The sequence below is a fragment of the Simochromis diagramma genome, unplaced genomic scaffold (assembly GCF_900408965.1).
Source record: "Simochromis diagramma unplaced genomic scaffold, fSimDia1.1 OVJJ01000304.1, whole genome shotgun sequence".
Lineage (NCBI taxonomy): Eukaryota > Metazoa > Chordata > Actinopteri > Cichliformes > Cichlidae > Simochromis > Simochromis diagramma.
In genome coordinates this window covers 13622845-13645764 of record NW_024387030.1, presented here as the reverse complement: position 1 = coordinate 13645764, position 22920 = coordinate 13622845, and the positions used below count along the sequence as shown (strand labels likewise).

The 22920-nt window shown below is 40.4% G+C and overlaps 2 protein-coding genes across 4 annotated transcripts; one reads left to right on the top strand and one right to left on the bottom strand.

Moving 5' to 3' along the window:
• Nucleotides 1–676: 676 nt before the first annotated feature.
• On the bottom strand, nucleotides 677–18612 carry ubr1 (ubiquitin protein ligase E3 component n-recognin 1). The gene is made up of 47 exons (XM_040041931.1): nucleotides 18488–18612; nucleotides 15918–16174; nucleotides 15388–15466; nucleotides 14889–14999; nucleotides 13700–13827; nucleotides 13477–13615; nucleotides 13317–13379; nucleotides 13106–13229; nucleotides 12097–12204; nucleotides 11717–11805; nucleotides 11534–11632; nucleotides 10638–10795; nucleotides 10459–10558; nucleotides 10183–10311; nucleotides 9897–10077; nucleotides 9763–9815; nucleotides 9540–9650; nucleotides 9389–9454; nucleotides 9184–9285; nucleotides 9039–9102; nucleotides 8818–8942; nucleotides 8669–8721; nucleotides 8478–8580; nucleotides 8351–8399; nucleotides 8092–8246; nucleotides 7907–8006; nucleotides 7719–7822; nucleotides 7508–7588; nucleotides 7252–7433; nucleotides 6936–7144; nucleotides 6751–6850; nucleotides 6505–6657; nucleotides 6309–6409; nucleotides 5823–5922; nucleotides 5310–5458; nucleotides 5172–5227; nucleotides 4994–5090; nucleotides 4853–4920; nucleotides 4403–4550; nucleotides 4178–4265; nucleotides 3670–3806; nucleotides 3464–3572; nucleotides 3323–3379; nucleotides 3158–3235; nucleotides 2906–3076; nucleotides 2678–2779; nucleotides 677–2113 (listed from the first exon to the last, which is right to left on the bottom strand). The coding sequence occupies exons 1-47, from the start codon at nucleotides 18530–18532 to the stop codon at nucleotides 1972–1974; spliced, it is 5223 nt and encodes a 1740-aa protein (XP_039897865.1). The 5' UTR covers nucleotides 18533–18612; the 3' UTR covers nucleotides 677–1971.
• Nucleotides 18603–21531, top strand: atxn3 (ataxin 3). 3 transcript variants are annotated; one of them, XM_040041934.1, is made up of 11 exons: nucleotides 18603–18726; nucleotides 19236–19400; nucleotides 19503–19547; nucleotides 19644–19729; nucleotides 19812–19878; nucleotides 19956–20043; nucleotides 20122–20251; nucleotides 20386–20552; nucleotides 20764–20920; nucleotides 21037–21101; nucleotides 21213–21531. In XM_040041934.1, exons 1-11 carry the CDS (start codon nucleotides 18703–18705, stop codon nucleotides 21263–21265), a joined length of 1047 nt encoding a protein of 348 aa, XP_039897868.1. In that variant the 5' UTR covers nucleotides 18603–18702; the 3' UTR covers nucleotides 21266–21531. The 3 variants fall into 3 exon arrangements, with proteins under 3 accessions (XP_039897868.1, XP_039897869.1, XP_039897870.1); XM_040041935.1 differs by having other exon boundaries at nucleotides 18703–18726; nucleotides 20389–20552; XM_040041936.1 differs by lacking the exon at nucleotides 18603–18726 and adding an exon at nucleotides 18772–18851.
• Nucleotides 21532–22920: the final 1389 nt, after the last annotated feature.

The following is a 22920-nucleotide window of genomic DNA, read 5'->3' as shown; positions in this document are numbered from 1 at the left end:
AAGACTCTGTACACCCGTCAGTTGCAACACTGGAATCAAAATGTACTTATATTTATTATTTGATGAAGACAACTATGGGTTAGAAGTTCAAGCACCTGTTCTTGTTTCCCATGATTTCATCTGAGCATGCCAGAAAACCCACTCAGAAGTTTGATTTACAGCAAGAAAAAAAGAAAGCTCACAAATTACATTTCACAATTAAAGATCTGTAGTGATTAGTTTGTGTTTAGACTAGTAGTACCAATATTGGATCTTTTGTGTGCCCTTTTCCCTGAGTTGCCTAACTGCATTAGCAAAGTTGTTACAAGGATAGCGAATATTAAACAGTACTTTCTATTTTCACGTAAGTAGCTCAGCAGACAGAAATCCATGAGAAATTCTTAACTACTTTTTTTTTTTATTTTTAGAATATTTAAGCCACTGCTACGATTATCTTGTGCCTCAGCAATGTCACCAGGTTTTAATGCTCAAATATAAACTTTGCTGGGATGAGCTACAAAAAGTTTGACAATAAACTGTCCGCTTGAGGACTTTGAATTCTGAAAAGCCTTGCTGATGTGATCTGCTCTTCCTACCTTTCTCCAAAAACAAAACTGGGAAGTCGCTTATTATAGCAAGAATACGTTTTTGTTGTCCTTTTCTTAAAAGAATGAACAATTCGAGTGCAACTGCAGAATAACCGTTTAAAGCAGTTAACTTTAATCGAGAGCACATTCCTTTTTACAATGATTTATTCTAATCTTGGACACTACTGTTGTTGGGTCTGTTGTTGTTTTTAAACCCCATTCAGAGCTATGGAACAGACTACCTACAGATTGTCTTGTGTCTTTATTTCCACAGCCTGGAAATCATGACGTCAAACAACACAACAACAAAAAAAGGAAGAAATTATATATTCACACATTTGCTAATTGAAATGACAGAAATATAATGGAGTACCTGAAACCATACACTGGGATTTAAAAAAAGATTTGTTTTCCTCTTAAATAAAACACTGCAATTGATCATTGACAACTAAAACTCAGATAATGTAGAGTCAACATCAAATGATAAAGGTTGACAATGTGTCGCACAACAGGTCGTCCAATAATTTTTGATTACAAGCTTAATAAAGCTTAATAAAACTTTTTTTCTAAAAGCGATCTCGCAATATCATATTGTATTTGAATTCCCTCTATATAATTAATTTCACAATTCTGAAGGTAAGTAAGCACAGATGTGAGAGTTATGTAACTATAAGAATGGCTGAAATTCAGAAAACTGGTGCATCTAAGGACAGGATATGAGGAAGTCACTGAGACAGATTCCCGTATACTTTTCTGAGAATACTCAATCTGTTTGAAGCAATCTTGAAAATGATGTTTATTCTATATACGTGTTGCCCATTATACATGTGTCTATTTATAAGTAAAGGTTTCAGTAGGTTAAGGTTTAATTATTAGAGGAATTCTACATAATAAAGGGTCAAAGGCAAAAATGGATAGGATCTCCGAAAAAGGCTAAAGTTTTCCACATGAATGTACTTGGAAACCGCATCTTTGAACAATTATAACTTATCACAAATCATAAGTTCTAACACAAAGAGAGAGAACGCAGAAAATTCACAGCATCATTAAGAAAAAAAACACATGAAGTGATAACAGAAACGTGTTAGTGTGTGTCTGATGCTCTTCTTTATTTGAATGAGCTTCTTTGCAAATAACATTACTCTGGGAGAAACTCATCCTCACAGCAGACAATCAAACTGAAACAAGGCGACTTGGGATTAATCAACAACAATCACCCTCTATCCATTTTGACTGCCCCCCCCACTCTCTCTGGATTCCAAAGGAGACTCATTTATGATGAAACAGGCTTTTCTGATTACAGAAGGGTTTGGGTTGATTGCTTGTGTGTGTCGTGTGCGTGCATGTGTCTTGGGAGCACAGGGGCCGTGCTCGGTATCGGCCAGTCACACAGCTGGAGCAGTCATCACAACATCTGCCACTCAAAAGCAAACATAACGTTGACCACCTCCAGGCTGCGGGCGATTTCTTCCAGGATGCAGTGCTGCTGCCACAGCTGGTTTAGCTTCCTGTAACGCTCTGGGCAAAGGTGCAACGGATTACCCCGTCTAAAACACAGAGAAACAAATGCATTCAAGGGTTTCTCAAACCCAGTATTTCACTGGTATGACAAAAAAAAATGTAGTCATACTTCGTAGCTGTGTAAACCACTTCTTTATGTCATAAAAAAAAACTTAATGCTTATGCAAATCTGAAAGTGCATGAAGGTAGTGTTATAGGTTAAAGCTGCCCAGGTGTTGGGCTTGAACTGCAAGTTGCTCATCAGGGGTCTACTGTGAGAATGTGCTATCACTGTGCGATCAAGGTTTGATCAGCACATAATTATGAATTTGAGATCTGCAACAAAGCTCAAACAAATGCATTTTTGTAGTCTACAATGGCAACAGTTTTAGCTTCAACATTCAAGTCTACAAGTGACACCAAAGTTTCAATTACATTAGCCACAGTATTGCTGTACATTGCCCCTACGAGCAACATCATCCATCTACCTTTTCATAGATGGCACAGCCAAACAGCTGACCTTGAGTACTTCCTCCAGTCTGTATTATATAGTAGAGTTTAAGTCTAAAAATACAGAAGTAATACTACAAATAAACTGAATAGGTTCTTACCCAAGATGGGGATCAGTCTCCCCATAATCATCCAAGTACGGAGCGGGATACGTGCTCCCTCGAGTCCGACTGGCCATCAGCACAATTTCACACTCTCTTATCCTGTTATCATTAAACAAAATGTGATTCAGTTAGGAAAAAAAAAAAAAAGTAAACCCAAAAGACAAACTAATTCTGGGCCTGAAATACAATTCTACTAATGTAAAATGTGCCGTGTGACTGATTAACCTGAGGAACATCCCCACTCCTGCTCCACAGGTCGCAGCGTGGGCAGTGCAAGCCCCCACGTCCTCCCCTTCCAGCTGACTGAGACAACAGGAGCTCTGAGAGCACAGCATAGCCCCACAAAAGAGACATAAAGTCGGATGCTTCCTCTCATCATCGGTGGATTTTGGACACCTGAGGACATGATGCAGACGAGTGAGAAAGGATGGACAGAAGAGAATTAGAAGATGTCAAATGAGAGGACTCCTTACTTACTTGAAATGGCTGGCTTGATTGAGGAGAGTACTGTAATCTTCAGGAAGTTCAATCAATCGATTCCTTTTCCTGGGGTATCTGTTGAAAGAGTGAGTTTATTGGCCAACTGTAGGGTTTCAATAAAACTAAGATCTATGTTGAAATAATAAAAGACCCAAAGTCTACCTGACTGTCTGGATTTTGCCTTTCAGGGCTTTGGTTACAACTGGGCTCCCACACCACCTAAGAAATAACAAGAAATAATAAGTTACAAAACTACTGACTTCACTGGGAACTAGTGTAAGATGCAATCGTGTTTTCTCCGACCTCTGAAGCAGTGGACTAACAGTTTCTCTGTGATCGTGGAAAAGCTGAAACACATTGGAGGGTAGTGCCAGGTAACTGCATAGTGCCTCCATCTGTTCTTGAGAATCAACTGCACAAGACATAAAATGTCAGCATGAATGCACAAATCTTCCTCTTCTAAATTCCAAAATGCAATAAAATTCTGACACTACTACAGTGAAACCTACCAGAAATGCTAAAAAGCTCCTCTGGAGGAGGTACTCCTGTAAGGCAATTGAAAAAGAGAGCAGCACAACGCAAGAATGGTGCAATTCCTGTCTTCACTCTTTCTACTAAAGAGCTGCCAGAAACATCTGGAAGGAGCCTGATGAGAAAACCACAAAATAAGCTGTCAAATATCTGAGAATTCACCATGAAAAAGGCTGAAACTAAGCATTTGTTCCCATTATAAACAGGTAATAGCCATTCTTGTCAAATTATGAGTTAAAAATATTTATCCAACTCTGACGGTCTTACTGTCCAATACATCAAAACCTCCTGACACCTGCCACAAATGCATTTTTGTGACTAATAGCAGACATTTAAATTATAAATCAGCATTAAGAAAGGAGATCCGTTTTTGCTTAAGTTTAGTGGCTGTCAAAGTTTTTTCTTTTTTTGATGTCCATAAAAAATATGTATGGAAAAATACAATCATGCTAATGTGCTTTAAGCAGGTGTTTGAAAAACACTCACCTTCCCGTGTGTTGTGACACTGCAGAGTACAACTCTGCTGCTGCTCTCTCCTCCTTCGTCTCCTGTCCATCCCCTGCTGCAGGGACGTCTGCACAAACAAACCAATTATTTAATCATCATAATCACTCCAATTATCTCTTACTACTGGCTAGCTCCCTAAATGGTAGCTAACAGTGGTGTTATTAGATCACATTATTTTGGGGGCGGGGGTCTGTGATTTTGTACCTGCAGAAGACAAGAGGATCTGCAGCACATGAGCCATGGTCACCAGATGCAAGATATGCAGGTGATTGTATGCAGCGCTGACAGCAGATGGCTGTAAGTCTACAGTCTCCTCTTGATAAAGCGAGGGTATCGATAGCACCAATCCAACCTGACAAAACATCCAAGCGTTATAAAACCATCACACACACCTGTTTCTTAAAGACATAATCTCTTCAATTTTAGTAAAAATTCAGAGGGTTGTCTATAGTTTCTCAATCAACAGAAAATAAAATCTCCACCATCATGTTTCCTCTTTACAGTCTTACATCTTCTGGAGTTCATGTTCATTTTCAATTGGAATCTGTTTTTATTGCACTTAACATAATACATTTATTGTATTAATCTAATGTATTAGCATGAAGCATTTGCTCAGACTAATATGTAAGAGCAGTTTCTTTCAGAGACACCTACCAGAAGATGGAACAAGTCCACCTCTAGAAGAGAAGGTGTGTTCTTTCTGCTCATGACTGGTAACAAGACTGAGAAGAGAGAAAGGACAGTTAAACTACACAGTCACAAGTCCAGCCTGAAGTTTCTCTGATGACCACATACCTCCCAACATATCAGTGAAGTGCCTTTGGATGACTGCCTGAGAGCTCTTAAGTCCCTGCGTTGCTGAAAACTGAACAATGGCCTTCATGCCTGCAAGCTAAAAGAGAAGCATTTCACACAACTTTCACAGAAACCCCCTACACTAAAAGAACTACATCAATTGTTCACTACTGAGTACCTGTCTGTTCTGTAAGGACCCAAATAGCGGCTTGCCCTCCTGCTCCAGTATGTTTTCTGTGAAGATTTGCAATTTTAAGGCCTGCGCACATGAATACATGCAAAGGAAAGGAGTGACAAAAGCCAACAGATGCAGTACCTATGGCCTGAATAGTGAAGGCACATGTGTTCCAGGCCATAATGGAAACACGGGGGCACAGCTCATTGGGCGCAGTCTTCAGTCCAACCCTGTGGACTGTGGTGGCGCACACAACCAGCATCTCTGTAATGCTGTCTGAAAACTTTCTCCTAGAAACAACAAACAGCACAAAATTTAGAAAAGAAAATAACAAGCGCACCATTTTAAACTTTACTTTATGTGCAAAGTGCACGTTTCTGTTACTTATACTGTTCAAACCCATTTGACATACACTTGACATAATTTGTATGGATCAATCTATTCACCTTGGAGGACAGGTCAAAGGTCATATGTCATATTGGTGAATAGAAGCCAAATTTTAATGGATTTTTAACAGCTTTATAAGAATTGATTCAAACATTTTGAGCTAAGTGTTTACAGACAGAAAGAGTGACGCACTTGCATGCACACAAAAGCTACCAAAAGCAAAACCTCCTTGGCAGAGGTAATAAAGGCAGAGAGAGGTGCACTCACGATTCTTGCACTCCATAGCTCAGAATAGATCTAAAGTCTGGTTGGCCCTCGCCACACAGCCCAGTGCTACCATTACTACTACTGCCTTCTGTGTTACGGTCTGCAAGAAAAAAAGCAGGAGAGAACAATCATCGGTTGCACTGTGTGGTGTGTTATTAGAGGTTCACGAATAACAAGAAAAACGTATGCAAGCCGAGACTACTCCGTAGTGGCTTCTAGTAAAATCCAGACTGTGTGCAAATTAAAACACCTTCTGCTGCTGTTTTCCTGCAAGCATTCGACTCCTCACCAAATAAAGCCAATTTTTCCTATTACTCTGGTTCACATCAACACACTAAGAGCATATCAACATCTTACTCACATGTGAATATGGCAGGTGTTACACATCGAAATGTGGACTTTTGTTCATTGATGGATCAGTTTTATATGTGTGACACTACAAACCAGTATAGTGTGCGATAACTGTATTCTGGGTTCTATTCTTACCATTATCCTGAGCGATTGACTGGAGCCCTTTAATCCTAGCAGAGAGGATCTGGATCCAACGAGGCAGCGTCAAATGCTCTCCAATTATCGCTGCGTTTTCACTACACACAGAAAACAAACATGCAAATGACTTCTTTACATTTGCACAGATAATCAAAGCACTGCAGACTGGCTGGGAGTAAGAGGATGGGCTTACTAGTCAAATGTGAGTGGTTCTAATGGGATCAGAGGTACCACAGTATTGCACAGAGACTTGCACAAGGGGCACAAGTACTCTCCATTCTCCAGATCAATGATCAATTCAGCATGGAGCCGGTTCCTGGTTGTATTTTGGACTGCCTCATAGTATCTGTTAAAAAAGAGGAAATGACACCTGTACGTGAGTTACACCGAACTTTAGTTAAGAGGCAAAATTAGTCAAATTTGTTCCCTAGTGACTTACTTTTGCCAACACGTGGCATGCATGACATGTCCGCAGCTGCCAGTGTGGGTTCCCACAGCCAGATCCGGAGACATAAAGAGGGGATATGATGTTCCCGGCCCTTTAAGTGATAACCACAAGACAACGTATAAGTTAAATCTGAATCTCACAAAGTAAAATAGTATGATCAGTGAATGGAGCCTGACCATCTGCTCTGCTGCTTGGTATCTTTCCTCTGCACTGTGTCAGCACTGTGGACCTCTGGACACAAGCAGCGAGTCCCATGGCTGGAGCCTGAGCCATCACCTCCTGCTCCTCCTGGCAAAGAATGCAGGTCAGTACCTCCCTGTCAGCCGGAGTGGACCCTCGGTGAGGCCCAACAGCTACGCATAGCTCCCTCTGCTCCGTGGCACGGCTGGAGAAATAAAACAAACAACATTAGGTGAAAATTATTTCGTTTACACCCTCACTTTTAAGTCATTGAAATACAACTACGAGGTGTTAAGGAAAGGCTGTACTCACTCCCCAGTAGACGCTACAGTTTCTCCCTGTGTTCCACTTTCAGGCATGTTGTCATACAGCATCTTATTTGACTCAATAAAGTTCTTTTGCATTGCTGACATCTGGGCCATTATCTTCTGTCGGTGGAGCTTAGCCGCCTCTGCCTTCCTTTTCCGCTCTGCTTTTTCTTTGTCCTGAGCACTCTGGATCAACAAAACCAGAAGTCAGAATGATTTAACTCAAAGATATATTTTAAGTCACTTAAGTTTTAGTTTACCTCTTCTGGCTTGGCTGTTTCCATGCTCATGGACACTGTTGGACTGGAGTTCTCTCTAAGGCACTTGACAACCTCAAACATCTAGAAGAAAAACAGTGTTATAAAATTATAAAACTAAGTATAAAGCATATGCGTATGTCCTGAAACATGATAACTACTGATTTAACATTATGTAACAATATCTTTAATGAATAGTAAGTGAATAGCCTACCTGCAGAACCCATTTAATCATGTCTTTTTGTGCTTCCAGAGAAGGCAAAGTCTTAATCTTGGACAACAAGAGGAACACTGACTTGCCATGTTCTGCACCCATTACTGAAAAAGAGGAACAGGGATTTTACTTCTCAAAAAGTAATTACACGATTTCAAAGAGACAACAAAGCTCATTTTTCCACTCACAACGAGCCTTTAGGCTGAAATCAAAGGTCACTTCCTCCGCAGTGACGTCCTCAAGCTGTGATTTCTCTTCTAGCAATGCCTGGCCAATCAGGTGCAGCGCCTGTGTGATAAAGGAGTTAATTTTGTTGCTACATTTGTATTGAGAAATAGATCTCGGGAGGGAGAAATCAGAATGTAATTTGTACCCTCTGGATCATGGCTTCCGTCCAGTGTGTTGGCCGGTCCTCTGCAGCTCTCTGCAGGACGTTTCTCAGGATGTGGACCATTATGTCACAGCAGAGGAGTTGCACTATATAAGAAAAGTCTGAACAAAAGGCTGGGGGCACCGGCGGACGAAGAGCTGAGCACAGACACAAGCGGGGGCAATGTTATTAGAGCCGATGAAATTACCAACCAATCTCCAGAAGACGGAGACATTTGGTGACAGAGTGGAGGGTCAGTCACCTTTATCATTGCCCTCCTGAGCTCTCCTTTTCTTCTGAGACTCTTCTGCCTGAAAGAAGTGTAATATAACCAATTAACCAAATATAGTCAACAGAAACTGTCAATTTAATTGAAGGCGCTGGTCTACCTTGCTATGCTGGGATCTTGAGTAATGGTAGAAGAATGGGTTGAACTCTACTAGATGTTCTTTTTTCACTTCGTATAACCCATGTCCCGACACTCCTGGTTTTCTAAAAGCAAAAACCGAACACAGAGATTACGAACTCGTGAAATTTACTATTAAGGCAAAACTCAATCTGTTTTTGGGGGTTTACATACTTAAAAGTGGCAACTTTGGTGATAACTGTCTCCAAGCCTGTTTCATGGCTTTCCTAGAAAGAAAAAACATCACCTTTGTCATTTATCCTCCCAACTAAACACCACAAAATTAAACATATAATTCAGAAATGAAGCTTTTTGAAGCATACGTTCTCTGGCAGGGCTTTGACCAGGCTACTATGAGCCATGGGCTCAATGCACAGCAGGTGGATAACCTCCCTCATTGTCACATCCTCTTTGGTCAACTGACTGATCCCGGGGACATAGCGCTCACCTGAAGAGACAGCACTGTTCAGATACTTTTTTAGGTTTTTTTTCTAACTGAATTAAGAAATATCTCAATTTGATCAGGAGACTTTTGACAGTTTACCAATGATGGCGATCAGCAGGTAGAGCATCTCTTCTGTTAAACGGTTCCACTGCGTCAACTCGTCCTGTAAAAGAAGCTGCGTTTCATTAACACGTTTGGTGGCACGACGGTTTTTTTACTGGATGATTATTCATGTGGAGCTTGCCTGGTCTTTGCTTGAACAACTTCTATTAAAATAATCAAAGAGCTCAAATCTCAACAAGACCAGAATGAGGAAGTGGTTGGGGTCCATTTTGGAAGCAGCTATCTGTAATAGACATGATGAGGGACGTATGACATCATCACGCCGTTTGCATTTAAAACATTAAAAACTGGCATTAAAGAAGTGTTAATGCCCGACTGACACCAACCTGAAGCATGACTATATCCTTATCGTACATCTCGTCCCTGCACTTTACATCCTGGTAGTAGTACACCTGTTTATGTGAAAGTATTTATTAGGTGGAGAAGAAAGACAACAGAAAATAAAAAAGCACTGTGCGTCCAAAGGCTCTAGTGTACCTGGCTCACCAGCGAAAGCCCATTTCTCCGCCACATTTCAGCCGAGACCTGTGCAGCCAGCACAAAGCAGCGCAGAGGATGCTCTGCCAGCTCTGTGAAATCATAGGTTGCCTGTAATGACAGAAAGACTTCGATCTCTAACAAAACGCATGAGGAGCAGCAGTACCTCACCTATCAGCTGTCACTAAGACTACAAATCATCACATTTTCTCATGTCACTTACAGGATTTTCCAGGCGCTCAATTGCGCCAGTTCCACACAGGAGTACATACAAGCCTATGAATCACAATGTACACATGAGTAAGTCCACAGCATACAAAAAAAATCACTGCAAGTCTTAAATACTACTTCTCCTACCAGCCAATAGTCTGGAGATGGGCAGATGTATGCTGACAGGCTCCCGTGAGACTTTATATGGACGGGCATGGAGGATGTGTTTGCACATATAGTAATCAGTGGCGTCCCTGTGGAAGGGCTGGTTATTGCACTGCTTCAGAACTGTGTGGCACTCCTTAAATGCAAGCAGCAAAATCTCATCCTAAGAGGGAAGACAGAGGCAATAAGTGAGTACAACGTCCGCTCTCCTCCACATAAGCAGATTAAAAATTTAAAGATATCACAGTTATGCTTCAAGAAAACTCACATCAGAGGAACACCAGTCCTGAAACATAGCGAGAATATGGCGGAGCTGGATCTGCAAAGTAAAGCCAGCTTCCCATTCTGGCTCCACAGCAATGTGTTGGCCAAGCTGTCGCTTCACCTCCTCCATACCCTGGTGTAGAAAGCGAAGGATTCATTAAATATCCAGAGTGTCTAGTTGTCTTAAAGTAATGTAACACTACCAATATTACATGATACATATTTAAAGACAGACATTGCATATATTTACAAAATGACACAGTGTGAGGACCATTTGTACCTGCATGCATTTAAGAAGACCAAGAAAGACTCTGAACCCCTTCAAGAACTGCCCCCGAAGCTCTTCGGTCCATATTGAGGGTTTACTGATCAGAATATACCTGTGTGGCAAACACAGGGTTACATAAAAGGCCATAAACAGCAAGGTATAAAGAACAAGGTGTTGCCTTCTTTAATCACCTGAGGTCGTGGAAGATGACTTGGATGCGTGAAAACTTGTCTGAGTTGTAGCCCAGGAAGACGAAGCGATTGTTATCATCTAGATGTTCGCGAAGCAGTTCCATGACGGTATCAACTATCACCTTAATCACATTGCACTCTTCGATCAGCTGTCTGGCCTATTGGAAGAACACAAATGTAAAAGAAAGCATGGAATATAGGTTAAGGGTTACAACACATACTGTTCAATATTTTAATTACACATACATACATGGCATCCAACACTTAAACCACTATGACAAGATACAGAAATGGAAAAGTGCATGTAAGGGCACATATCAAACTGATTTGTCCAACTTCACCAAACTTAAATGGCCTCCTCAGTCTCCAGACCTCAATCTTTGGGATGTGTTGGAACAGGAGATTCATATCTGATTTAATGGCTAGAGTAGGGACTACTGTGGTTACATCTGATAAGTCGACCACAATTTGGATTTAGAGCCAGACCCAAATCCAATTTGTGTGTCTCTAACCCATCTCCCTCTTCTTTCTCTCTTCCTCCCCTCACCCTGAACCATCACGAGTTGTCTGACTGTTGGGGTTTCTCTGTAACATTGTTGGGTCTGAACAGTACAATATAAAGGTGCTTGAGATGCCTGTTGTTTGATTTGGCGCTATATAAATGAAAACAGATACTTTAGAACAACCTGCAGAGAGCCATTTTCAGCATATATCACACACATATGGATGTTTGCCAGTGTTAATCCTTGAAATCATTCCTGCTAAACAAAGGTTACTAAAGGTTCACTTTTTTTTCCCCACCGGAAACATGAATATTTAATTGGTGTGTTTAAAAAGGATGTGCGTTATATTTACATACAGTATCATATGACTTCTGGCATTGAAACAACACTCACTAGTGTGGGAACAGTGAAGATCTGAACAGACAGAGCTGTGATGGATATATTCCTCTCATGGTCATCATTGATGAAGTCCTTCTGCAGCTGCTTATAGTGCTGAAGAGACAATGATGAGGAACATATTAGTGGAATGGGGGAAAAAAATGCAAAACAGTTTACATTTTAAAATGTTTTACTTACCTTTGTAAACTCAATCGCAAAAAGCCTCTTGCATTCAGTATCCATTAGCATGCTGCAGAAAATCAGCTCGTGCACTATCTTGCGAGCTCCTGGAGGAAATAAGAAAAAAAATGTGTTCAACAGAATCATAGTGAGGCTCAGGCTCAAGCTCTACACTACTGTCTGCAAATTAAACCATAAATAGCATCATCTGTAAGTGACTGGTAAGTGTGAGAGGCTGCAGGAGCTTGAATGGAATATATGACAGCACAACAAATACAGTGGCATAACACTTAAAAGGCATTGTTGATGAATAACCTGTTTAATATTTTTTAATAAGAACACCTCCTAAAGTCCATTAATTAGTGTGAGCTTTATGGACTGGGCTGAGGCCTGCTTACCTTTGAACATCCTGGCATCATGCAACATGAGTCTGCTAATGAGGCAAGGTCGATCTCTGTCCACGTCTGGCTGTAGCGCCACCTGACAGAAGGCTTGCCTGAAACCCACTGCACAAAACAGATTACCAGTCATACAGCTGTACATGTACAACAGGCAGTTTTCATGTGTCAGCACAGGGTAAACACAGCTGTTTCTGATAACATGAATCATGGCCCTGTTCCCGTTAAACTGGCCAGGCCTCGTGTGTTTTTCATGTGCGCCCGCTGCACTGGCTGTGACACAGTAAACAGACTGTAATTAATTTATCTGTGACACTTGTGTGTTACCCTGCTATGACAAGCCAAAATGGCCATGTTGAAAAAGACCTATTTAGACATCTGCGAGCAATCTTTGCAGATCTAGGACATAATGTACGTGAGTGGTCTCCACTGTTGCCCACATTTATGCTTGTCCTGGTACAATGCATGTTAATTACTGTGTAGTCATGTCCCGGTGTTTTATGTACAGAGCCAGCAAATAGAAATAAATAAATAAAAATAAAATGCTGGGATGTTTTTCCTCTTTGTTGTGGTCAGTGTTCTAGTTTTTCCACTTCTTTGTACATTCCCTAACTCTGATCGTCCATTCTGATCATTTCAGCATTCTAATTCCAGGAAGGTGGTTACATTTGTGAAACCTTATATCTGATGCTATGATTATTATATCTGATGCTATGACTATTTACCCTTAAACTGAGGAGATGATTGCTATTCTCTCACTGATGAATTCAAAAAACGCAGCACAAAAGTAGCTGGAAATGCACCGGAGGAATCGACTGTGCTGAACAGGACAATCGTAACAGTTGCAGGTTCTTGGGAGGTGTATGTTAAGTTACATTGTACGTTACAGCGTAGATTTCCCACCGAGGCATAAATCAGGCGTCGGGTGTACATATTCTGACTAAAAAGACACATTTAAAAAGTTCACAACTGCCAGGTAAAGCTAACAAGTTTGTGTGATGTAGATTACCTGAGTAACTTATTATTTTCTGGAACCAGGAGCCGAGGTGCAGAGCAAAAGTTTGATGGGCCATTACTACTGAGTGAAGGATCTCCACACGCAGTGGCTGCTGGGAAATTTGCACTGAGTTTGCCTGCAAAACAACAGAGAAAACATTTATGAAATGCAAAACTGAAAAGCGATAACATATTCCCAAGCTTAGCAGTGGGATCGTGTTTACCCTGATACGTTCTTGCGCTTGCTGGCAGGAGGTAAAGCTTCCTCTCTTTACTGCCCGCCGACCCTGCGTCCAACAGTTGACAATAATTATATCAAGTGCCTCCATTTAAATTCACAGTCATTTAAATTAAACCTTTCAGGTAAACAACTTAAAGAAATACCTCTTTATCAATGAGCGTTGTGTGTGTCTGTGCTTCAGCTAGATCACAGTTAACCGACCGCTGCAGGGTGTAGATCACATGGTCGTACGAGTGATGCTCATCGTTGTAGAGAACACAGTAATATGTATTGTCTTTAATCCTGTGTGGATGAAGAAATACTCTGTCAAACTTAAGCAGAGTCTTTGAAGTTCAGATTATATTTTGGAAACTTGACAGGTTGTACCGAGGCTGAAGTTCAGCTGGCAGCTCAAAGTTCTCCTCCCACACCAAAAAATCTGTGACATAGTGCAGCAATATCCGGAACAGCTTCTCGGCACGTCCGTATAACTCCAGGTCCAGCACGCAATCATCCTACCCAAAATGAAAAAACATAACGGAGGATTCAAAAATTCACATCTTAATTTAAACAATTAAAAAAATTTGGCACATTGCAGAGATGTGTAACTATAGTAAAAATGCATCATTTTACAGGTCAACACTGACAGTGGCGGAGAACAAAAACAAACAATAACTTCACACAAACAAAAGTGAACATGACATGGAATAACCATAATTCCTCATTTCCTGTGTCTTACTGGGTATGGTCTAAATATTTGTCTTAATTAAAGCCAAGCAAGCAGCTGGTCTGGTAACATTAATATCAAATCCCCTGAGGACAAACATTTCACATAGCAGCACAGCATTTCCTCCAAATGTCCAATCTCTAATACTCTAACCAAACAAACGATACAGTGAGTTTATCTTGACGTTACATCACTGTGTGAGAGCAAACACTAGAATCTACTGTAATCTAACCAACAAGAGATCTGGATGGAAAAGAACACAAGGTTTTCATGTCCAAAGCAGATGTGCTGCTATGGTAATGTGATTTGTTGAGCACAGGTTCAGATCTGATGTAAAGAGCACAAAGCACCCAGCCAGATCGAGGCCAGGGTTGCGCGTTTCTGCGAGGAGAAGCACCTGCTGTTTACGGAAGAAAGAAAAAGCGCAGTGCTGTCAAACAGTATGTCTACTCAAAGCCCCTGAGCATGACGGTAAGCACAAACGCTGTGATCAGCAAAGAAAGGCCTGACAAACAACAGCTGCCAGCAAAATCAGCAGCCTTTTGTAGGAGACGCTGTGAACTGAATAAATCTCCAAACAGTTGTGCAGAATTAAAGGCTGCTCTTAACTAGACTCACCCACTGCTGTTTTCCACTAGTTTCAATTTAACATCTCTTAAATTTAGATTTTAGATGATTTTCCCGGTAACTTTTTTTTCTTTTTAATTCACAGAGTCAAACCTACCACCAAGAGAGCAGCAACCAGCACTAAGATGGGAAAATAAGCATTCTGGGGTCACTGACACAGAATGGGACAAGTACACCCACCCCTCCTCCACTTCCTTCTTTCTGCTGTATTACGCAACTCACCGTTACCATGGCATTGGCTGCCCCTGGGTCATGTTTGGAGCAGTAAGGGCCAATCTTCCAGGCTTCTACATCTCCACAATCACAGAACCCCCCGCCTGATGATGCATGCATCTGGAAAAAAAAGCATATCAGTGATGAGTGCATGTGATTAACAGACACACGCAATTGCAATTTCTTTAAACATGTCCTTTAGTTATGCAACACTGAGGTTCCAACATATATGACAAAGATCAAAGACGATATCCTATCATTTAGAAAGGGTATAGATAGAAATAGGATTGCACACTGTGCACACTGTGCAGAGAAGTGAATCACTTAAGAGTGGTGACTGACAATGACAAAGCATGGAAACAGTAGTAAGAAAAGGGGGAGGGAGTCCTGTTACAGATTAGAACTCCAGGGATGAGTGACTTCCATTCATTCAAAGGTTGGTACAGACACCGTCCACTAAAAACTGCTGGAATCCATTAAAAATATAAACATTTATACTAACACCAACCTTGTAGCGATGGCTTTTGTGAACACTATCCTGGAAGCAGTCCATGCACAGGACACAAGTGGGATCTATCGCACAATCCCTGCAAGAAGTGGAAGACATGTATTTTTTTACTTGGCAGAAAAACAAAAGTCTAACACTAAAGCGTGCTATACTCTAGATCAGGTGTGTCAAACATAAGGCACAGGGGCCAAAATCGGCCAGGCAAACAAACCAATCCGGCCCACCTGGACAACTTCATTTTATAGCTTTTACTAATGATAATGATAATCTGGGGATTAAATGTGTAATTAAACTTCTTTATACCGATAAAAAGGGGGTCTTTATTTGGTCCGGTCCATTTCAGATCAAAGAAAGTTCTATGTGACCCAAAATGTAAAATGAGTTTGATATAAACTAAGCTGCTTGCCAAGTGTTCTCGCTTTTAGTCATTTAGTGCCTATTTTAATTCAGACCCCATAAAATTGAATATTTTACCACAGCTTTCCTGTAGAAACTTAGTAATTACAGGGATTTAGAAGAGCTGTTCAGACCTGCAGGAGTAGACCGTTTCGCCCTCTTTAAACACACGTCCACAGAGGTGGGACGAGGTACTCCCCTCCTTGAGCTTTTCCAAACCCTCTTGAGGATCCTCTCCAAAAAGGAAACACTCCAGAGGGTGCAGGAGACGGCTCTGCATGAGCTCCTCCTCTTCCTGAGGGCTGGAGTCTTTTAGGCAGAAGATCTGAGGCACCTGCTCCTTCAAGTAGGAGAGCAGTGCTGCTCTGCTGTCTGCTGCCTCCTGCCATTCCTGTGAGACAAAAGAGAAGAGCTTTACATCCTTGCTTTCTACCTTCTAACACAAATCTGCACGAACTCGCCATAGTAACGATGTGCAGATAAATGTTTCCTTTTAGTAATGCATTATGCCCAAAAAAACAAATCTTTCTTCTGAGGATCCTGACTTCTTCATGAAGGAAGAAGTGCACACCATGTTAAGTGCCGATAAAAATAAAAAAAAAGGTTAGATCTAGATTAATCCATATTTAGTAATTGATGACTAATTTTTTCAGTCCTCGATTTGTAATGCAACTGTAGACTCTACATTAGCCTACAAATCTAAATAAACAGCATGGTATAAATAACCTTGTGCTGTGTGATTAATCTGTTCTTCTGCTTGGCCTTCAGCCCAATCATAAAGTAGACCGTATGCAAACAGGAGAGCGCCACGAGGAGCCGTTCGAGTTGCACATGAGATAAAACGGTTTGTTTAATTCACATGAAGGGTAGAATTACATTTCCCTTTGTCGACAGCAGTTGCATTATCATTACTCTGAAGACAAACTGAAGTGGACTAAACATAACTGTTCCTGAGAGGAATTATTTACAGTGGTTTAACTAATCACTCCAGACTTCAGAAGGATGGAATAGACTGGAAATGTGCAAATTTCCATATCAGACAGATGACTTCATTTAAAATGAATGGACTAAAGCGAGATGTCAATTGGTCAGCTTTCTTAAACTTTTTTATATATGTGGAAAAATAGTCTCAAAGTTTTCTTCTTTTTACAGTTGACAGTGAAAGCAAAAGCTAAAGTTTTCGTTTTAAAAGTAATTCAGCAGTCAGGGAGTGCAACCATTTAGGCATTTAAAATAAGCTTTATATTGAAAATATATTGAAATTGACATTAAACATACTGCTTCTACTTTTATTTGCATTGCTTTCCTGCTGTGTGCTTCTAGTGATGTGATTGTTTGCCTACTACTTGTCAACAACACAAGAACAAACATTCATAGGGGACAGATTGATTTTTTTCAACATGCATACAAAGACTCAAGCTAAAAACTGAAAAAAATAAATAAAAACACTGATATTAATAAAACACATATAATTCTGTACACAATTATATTGCTCTTTTCATGGTTACTGACTCACTACACCTTCCTACACTTTATTATTCTAAATTTATTTTGACACAAGGAAAAAAACTGATAAAGCATAGAATAATCTAAATTTATAGGCATAATCTTTCTCTGATTTTCTATAACCATATAACAATAACATTCATTCTTCTGGGCACTGTAATAGTTTCGTCAGAATATCATATAATGTATTGACAGAAAGGATTCTGCCAAAAAATGCCTTCCAGTATTTAAACTGCTGTAAAAGATTTGCTGGTCTTTAGTCTGTCAAACAAATCTCATGAATTATATGAAGTCATTCTGAGTCAGAAAGTATATTCCTGTCACAAGGTATAAACTGCAACGTGTTTTTGACAAATAACTTATTTATCTTTTATTCATCCAGGTAAAATTATCATTTAAATTACAAATGTGTAAAAGAGATCTCTTTATACATATTTAGATATAGATAAATAGATATAGATAAGCCCTTCATAAATCCTGTTGACTACAGCCTATTTACCAACAGAAACAAGGATATGACATCACTTTTTGAGACGACACCGGTAATCTGGTGAGCTGTTCTTCAGTATGATTATTCAATGGTACTGGTGCGTGCAGTGCTTTTGCAGTACTACACTCTTAATGTAGTTACTCAGACTGCACAAGGCATCACATTGTTTTCATATTTGTTGGAGTTGATATAATAAGACTGGATAGACAACATTTCTGAAACAAATCCATCGCTGCTGCTGAGCCCAGTTTCTCTTTCACACTGACCGACATGGCCGATGTTAATGATAGACGTAATGCAGAAAGAGCCCGAGGTTTGAAGACAGCCAGGGCGTTGATGCTGCAAAGTGTGTAAACTCATGGCAACTCATGGACAAAAGCGACTACCAAGACATCACAGGATGCAGCAGACGGAGGAAGACACATGTCGTGTTTTCTCTGTCGTTGGTGTCTACTCAGCCAAGTCTATCGAACCACAATCACTGACGCAGGGCAATAAAAATATTGCACTTAACCACTGCAGGATTGACGGTAGTTAGGCAGCTAGCCTACAGCTAGCCGCAAGTGCTAGCTTGGGAAGTATGATAGCCTTTCGCTGCGCGTTCGAATCGTATTGCTCAGAGGAATTAACACACTACACTTCACTGTTCTATCCCAGCCTTTCGGTCACTACTGTCAGTTATATTAGCCAACTTAAAAAAAATCATACCTTGCTGAGCTCTAGTCCGTCTAGGTTTTCCTCACTCTCCGCCATATTCCATTTGCCGTAAAGGAGGAGGTGTCGCTAGGAGACTGTTCTTACGACCAGAACCTTTCGCCGATGCTGGTGCTGTATGAGCCCAGCCACTAGACGGCGCCGGTCGAGATTGTTCCGTACACGGCGGGGCTGGAGGTCAGAGTTCAACGTTTGACAGAAAGCTGAACATGGATTCCATATTTCACGAGAAAGTAAGTTAAAAATATATATCTCAAAGTATTCATGGCCACGCTGTTGGTCGTCTTTATTCGGGAATGTTCTGGACTCGTGACTGCACTTTGTTTACCAGGATTATGTAGCTGTTACGATATATGGGGTAATGTTTAGCAGTATTGTTGTCCAGACAGCTAAAATGCTAACTCACTTGCTAATATGAGATGTTGAAAAGTTTCCATTCAGCTTGTGGAATCAACGCAGAAGGCGTCTTTATTTCCGCAGTCGTGTTATTTTTCTCATTTTTAGCAAAAGGATTAACTTAATATAGCAATCTTTTGTTACAGAGGACCAATAAGATCAGTTGTGTGTGTTGTTTACGTAGTTTAGCTAGCTCTGTGTTGGTTCCAGTTACTGATGCGAGAACAAATTATGAAATCGATTATTTCACCTTCATAAAGCTACCAAAGTTGTTGCAGACCCCTTAAAATCATACTGCCGGGTGAGTAACAAAACCATTTAACAATACCGATTCTTAATTTTGCAGCAAGAGGGCTCCCTTTGCGCCCAGCACTGTCTTAACAACCTGCTACAAGGAGAGTATTTCACTCCTGTGGATCTATCCTCAATTGCTCATCAGCTCGATGAAGAGGAGAGAATGAGGATGGCAGAGGGAGGTATGGCCAGCGAGGAGTACAGGACCTTCTTACAGGTGATTAGAGACAGAGCGGAAAATAAATACCTCATCAGCATATCTATGGATGTTATGCACAGTTACGTCATTTTTCTTATTGTACTCAATCTATGTTTATAGCAACCATCAGGAAACATGGACGACAGTGGGTTCTTTTCCATACAAGTGAGTTTAAAAAATTCACTCTTTATAAGAAAGTATTTCTTTTAATAAGTAAATCATTTTGTTTTGTTTTATGATTGTTTTTTGGGGTTTTTGTAGGTAATTAGCAATGCTCTTCGAGTGTGGGGCTTGGAGCTAATCCTCTTCAACAGCCGCGAGTACCAGAGCCTGATGATAAATCCAATGTAAAGCTCTCAGTTAGGATTATATTATGTAACAGCAAATTTGTATGTACATTTTAAGTTGATTTTGACTTCAATGTTTCAGAAATGAAAAAGCCTTCATTTGCAACTACAAGGAGCACTGGTTCACTATACGCAAACTTGGACAACAGGTACGAGGTACATGTTTTCATGAATGATATTAATGCAGCTTCCTTTACTAAAGTTTTTCATTCTGTTTTCATTCCAGTGGTTTAACTTGAATTCCCTTTTGACTGGACCAGAATTGATATCAGACACCTATCTAGCCCTTTTCCTTGCACAGTTACAACAAGAAGGTATTGAAAAAAAACAACTTTCATTCACTTGTTTAGATGTTGCACTGCAGAAAAGATTACAGCAATTTATTTGTGCAGGGTATTCCATATTTGTGATCCGAGGAAACCTTCCCGAGTGCGAAGCAGAGCAGATTCTTGGAATCATGAGGGTCCAGCAGCAGCAGCGGCCCAGACTAATTGGAGAAGAGGAGGCCCAGACTAGTTCAGGGTATGTATGTGTACCCTGTGTGGTATGGAGGACCCAGGAGATGCTCATAAAGGAGTCACATACATTTTGTTTTGTACTGCTTAAAAGAAACTTGTGACTTACCTTTGACAACTGATTTAGTTGTTCTCTAACAGTAGCAGGTCAGTTGCTCTGGGCCAATCAGAGATGGCCTTTGGTGTGGAGGATGAAGTTGTGGATGAAGATGAAGAACTGAAGAGAGCTTTAGCACTCAGTAGACAGGACATAGATGTGGAAGATGAAGAAGCTGATCTTCGCAGGGCCATACAGCTCAGTATGCAAGGTACAGTACAGGTCATCTAAAAGTTTAAAAAATGTTGTATTGTTGTAATTGTAGTTTACAAGAAAAGAGACTACAAAATAGCACTGTAAAGTAAAATTTTTATAGTGATAGTTAATTTTTATCTATAAAAAAAAATTCTGGTTAGCACTAACATTGCTTTAAGTAATATGCATGCATATGCAGTATGGATATCTATTTTTCCATATTACAGGAGCAGTTATGAGCAACAAGTCTTCAGAGTGTGGAGTGGGAAATGTAAAATCAGGGAGCCAGGCAGCAGGAAGTGCTGCAAGAGAACAGAGAGAAGGCCAGAATGAGACACTTACAGCTGAGGAACTGAGGAAGAGAAGACAAGCCTACTTCGATCGGTAGGTTTAACTAAAACACTCCTGCAATGACAACTGCATATCGCACCTTCTTTTCAAAGTATACCGAGAAAGTATTGCATGGATTTTGATATAAGTCCACTGTGTTTACTGTTCAGGCAGCAGCAACAAACTCAGACAAACATTCCTCAACCAAAAGATACACAACCAACTGGAAGCTCAGGTCAGCAAATCTTTTTTTTTAAATGTAAAAGTAATACATACTTTGTGATTTATTTAATAGTCTACTCAATTTAATGGAATCTAGTAACACAAGCCCACTTGCTTTTACTAGGTTCAGTAAACGCTGGCTCTGAAGGGGACCAACAACCAAAGCCCAGCCAGTGAAGTTGTGGAAGGTTTGCCTATATTGTTTACCAGCTGCCTGGATTGGCAACCCGGTACAGGGTTAGCTTTTCTCCCTCCTCTAACCTTTTGCACATGCGGACCTGAGGACAGTCAGAAGGCTGACAGTTCACCCCTGGTTAGTTCACTGACTATAAAGGCTATAAAGAAGAGGCAGCACTTAATCCGGCTCAGTGAAGTACTGAGATGGGGAAAAGATTGACGAGACTCATGATGCAGTTAATCCAAGTTTGCAATTGCCTTTTTAACCATGGCGCCTTCTCTTTCTATTGTATACACTTTTGTATTCTTTTTTTTTGGCTTTGGCTTTTTTTTGTTTGTTTGTTTGTTTGTTTGTTTGTTTGTTTTTTGGATGAAAGACGAGCTACCCCTGAATATCACAGAAAGGGTGTGTTTTGTTATTTTGTGGTGATGACATGTTGACACAGGCATTCTATGAAAGCCATATGAGACCAATGCTTTGGACCATAGATAAAAGCTTTTAAAGCTCTTTTCACCTATGGGATATATAATATTGCTGGCTTCATCAGTATGTTAAAAACGATGCTGTTGTGTCATTCAGAGAAAGGTCACTTTTACATTAATGTTTCTCACTGCTTCATTCAGACATGACCACAACAGAGACACAGAGAAACGCAGTATGCGCGTGATATTTGGCATATTGTCAGCACTGACTCTAGTGAAGTGTCATCATATCCTTGAATATATGTTCTTCAGCTACAGAGCAGGATCTGTGTATGTGTGTGTGTGTCCTGCATAGTGCTTCAAGATGAGCTGCCCCCACCCTTGCAGACAGGCTTGAGAGAAATCACACTTCTAGATTGGGAGTAGCAAAAATGCATTATGGAAAAATGCTTAAACCTTATTGCAGACATACATCCTGTTGCTCTTTATGGTGTTCTTTAGTTAACTGAGCAAACTTGAAAGATTAAAGAGAGGCACACACGGCTATATTCTCGTGCGTGTGCCTTTCTGTTAATGCGACTGCGTGCTGAAAGCTACACATAAAGCTGACGTATTAAGTTTGCCATTGCATCTTATACAGAAACGTGACCAGGATGCTCAATCAGACATGCAGTCTGATTTAGATGCCATCAGATTCATTGGAAAGAAGAGGTGTTCTAAAAAGGGGCTAATGACAGTGAGTCCTTTTATAGTAGACTTGAGTGTGTAGAACAAAATGTGATAATGTGGAAAAAAGAAACGTGCACATCACCAGAAAAAAACATCCTCCTTAAAACTTTTACTAGCACTAACATCTGTGGGTTATTTATTCTTTACATCATCGACCTCGATACATGACAGTCTACAGGTGGTCTCCCCAGGCATTTAGAGAGCTGCATATTTTGGATGTCGTGGCTTTATTATTACTTATAAGTATGCATGTAGGCATAATGAAACTTGTGATTAGGCAAGGCTTACAGACACAATTTAAGGGTGTCTTGTACTTTTTGATCAGATTGATGAAAAAAATTGTGTAGGACCTTTTGCTGAATCTAAATTGCTTATCACTGATGCATTGTTTTTTCTTATTTTTGTCCCGAATAAGTGGGGAACAAAGAAGCATTATGTAAACATGAATAGTTCCAGCAGTGTATGATCACACAAGCCAAAATTCTGGCATTTCCAGCCTTGTT

What these genes read in the sequence shown, in the direction of transcription:
- ubr1 (XM_040041931.1), bottom strand. Translation starts at nt 18,532, where the DNA reads ATGGCGGAGAGTGAGGAAAACCTAGACGGACTAGAGCTCAGCAAG. An exon ending in AGGACTGGTGTTCCTCTGAT is followed by an intron (nt 10,078 to 10,182) that starts GTGAGTTTTCTT and finishes CTTCCCTCTTAG; the next exon opens with GATGAGATTTTGCTGCTTGC. An exon ending in CTTCACTGATATGTTGGGAG is followed by an intron (nt 4,921 to 4,993) that starts GTATGTGGTCAT and finishes CTCTCTTCTCAG; the next exon opens with TCTTGTTACCAGTCATGAGC.
- atxn3 (XM_040041934.1), top strand. Translation starts at nt 18,703, where the DNA reads ATGGATTCCATATTTCACGAGAAA. An exon ending in TGCACAGTTACAACAAGAAG is followed by an intron (nt 20,044 to 20,121) that starts GTATTGAAAAAA and finishes TTATTTGTGCAG; the next exon opens with GGTATTCCATATTTGTGATC. An exon ending in AGACAAGCCTACTTCGATCG is followed by an intron (nt 20,921 to 21,036) that starts GTAGGTTTAACT and finishes TTTACTGTTCAG; the next exon opens with GCAGCAGCAACAAACTCAGA.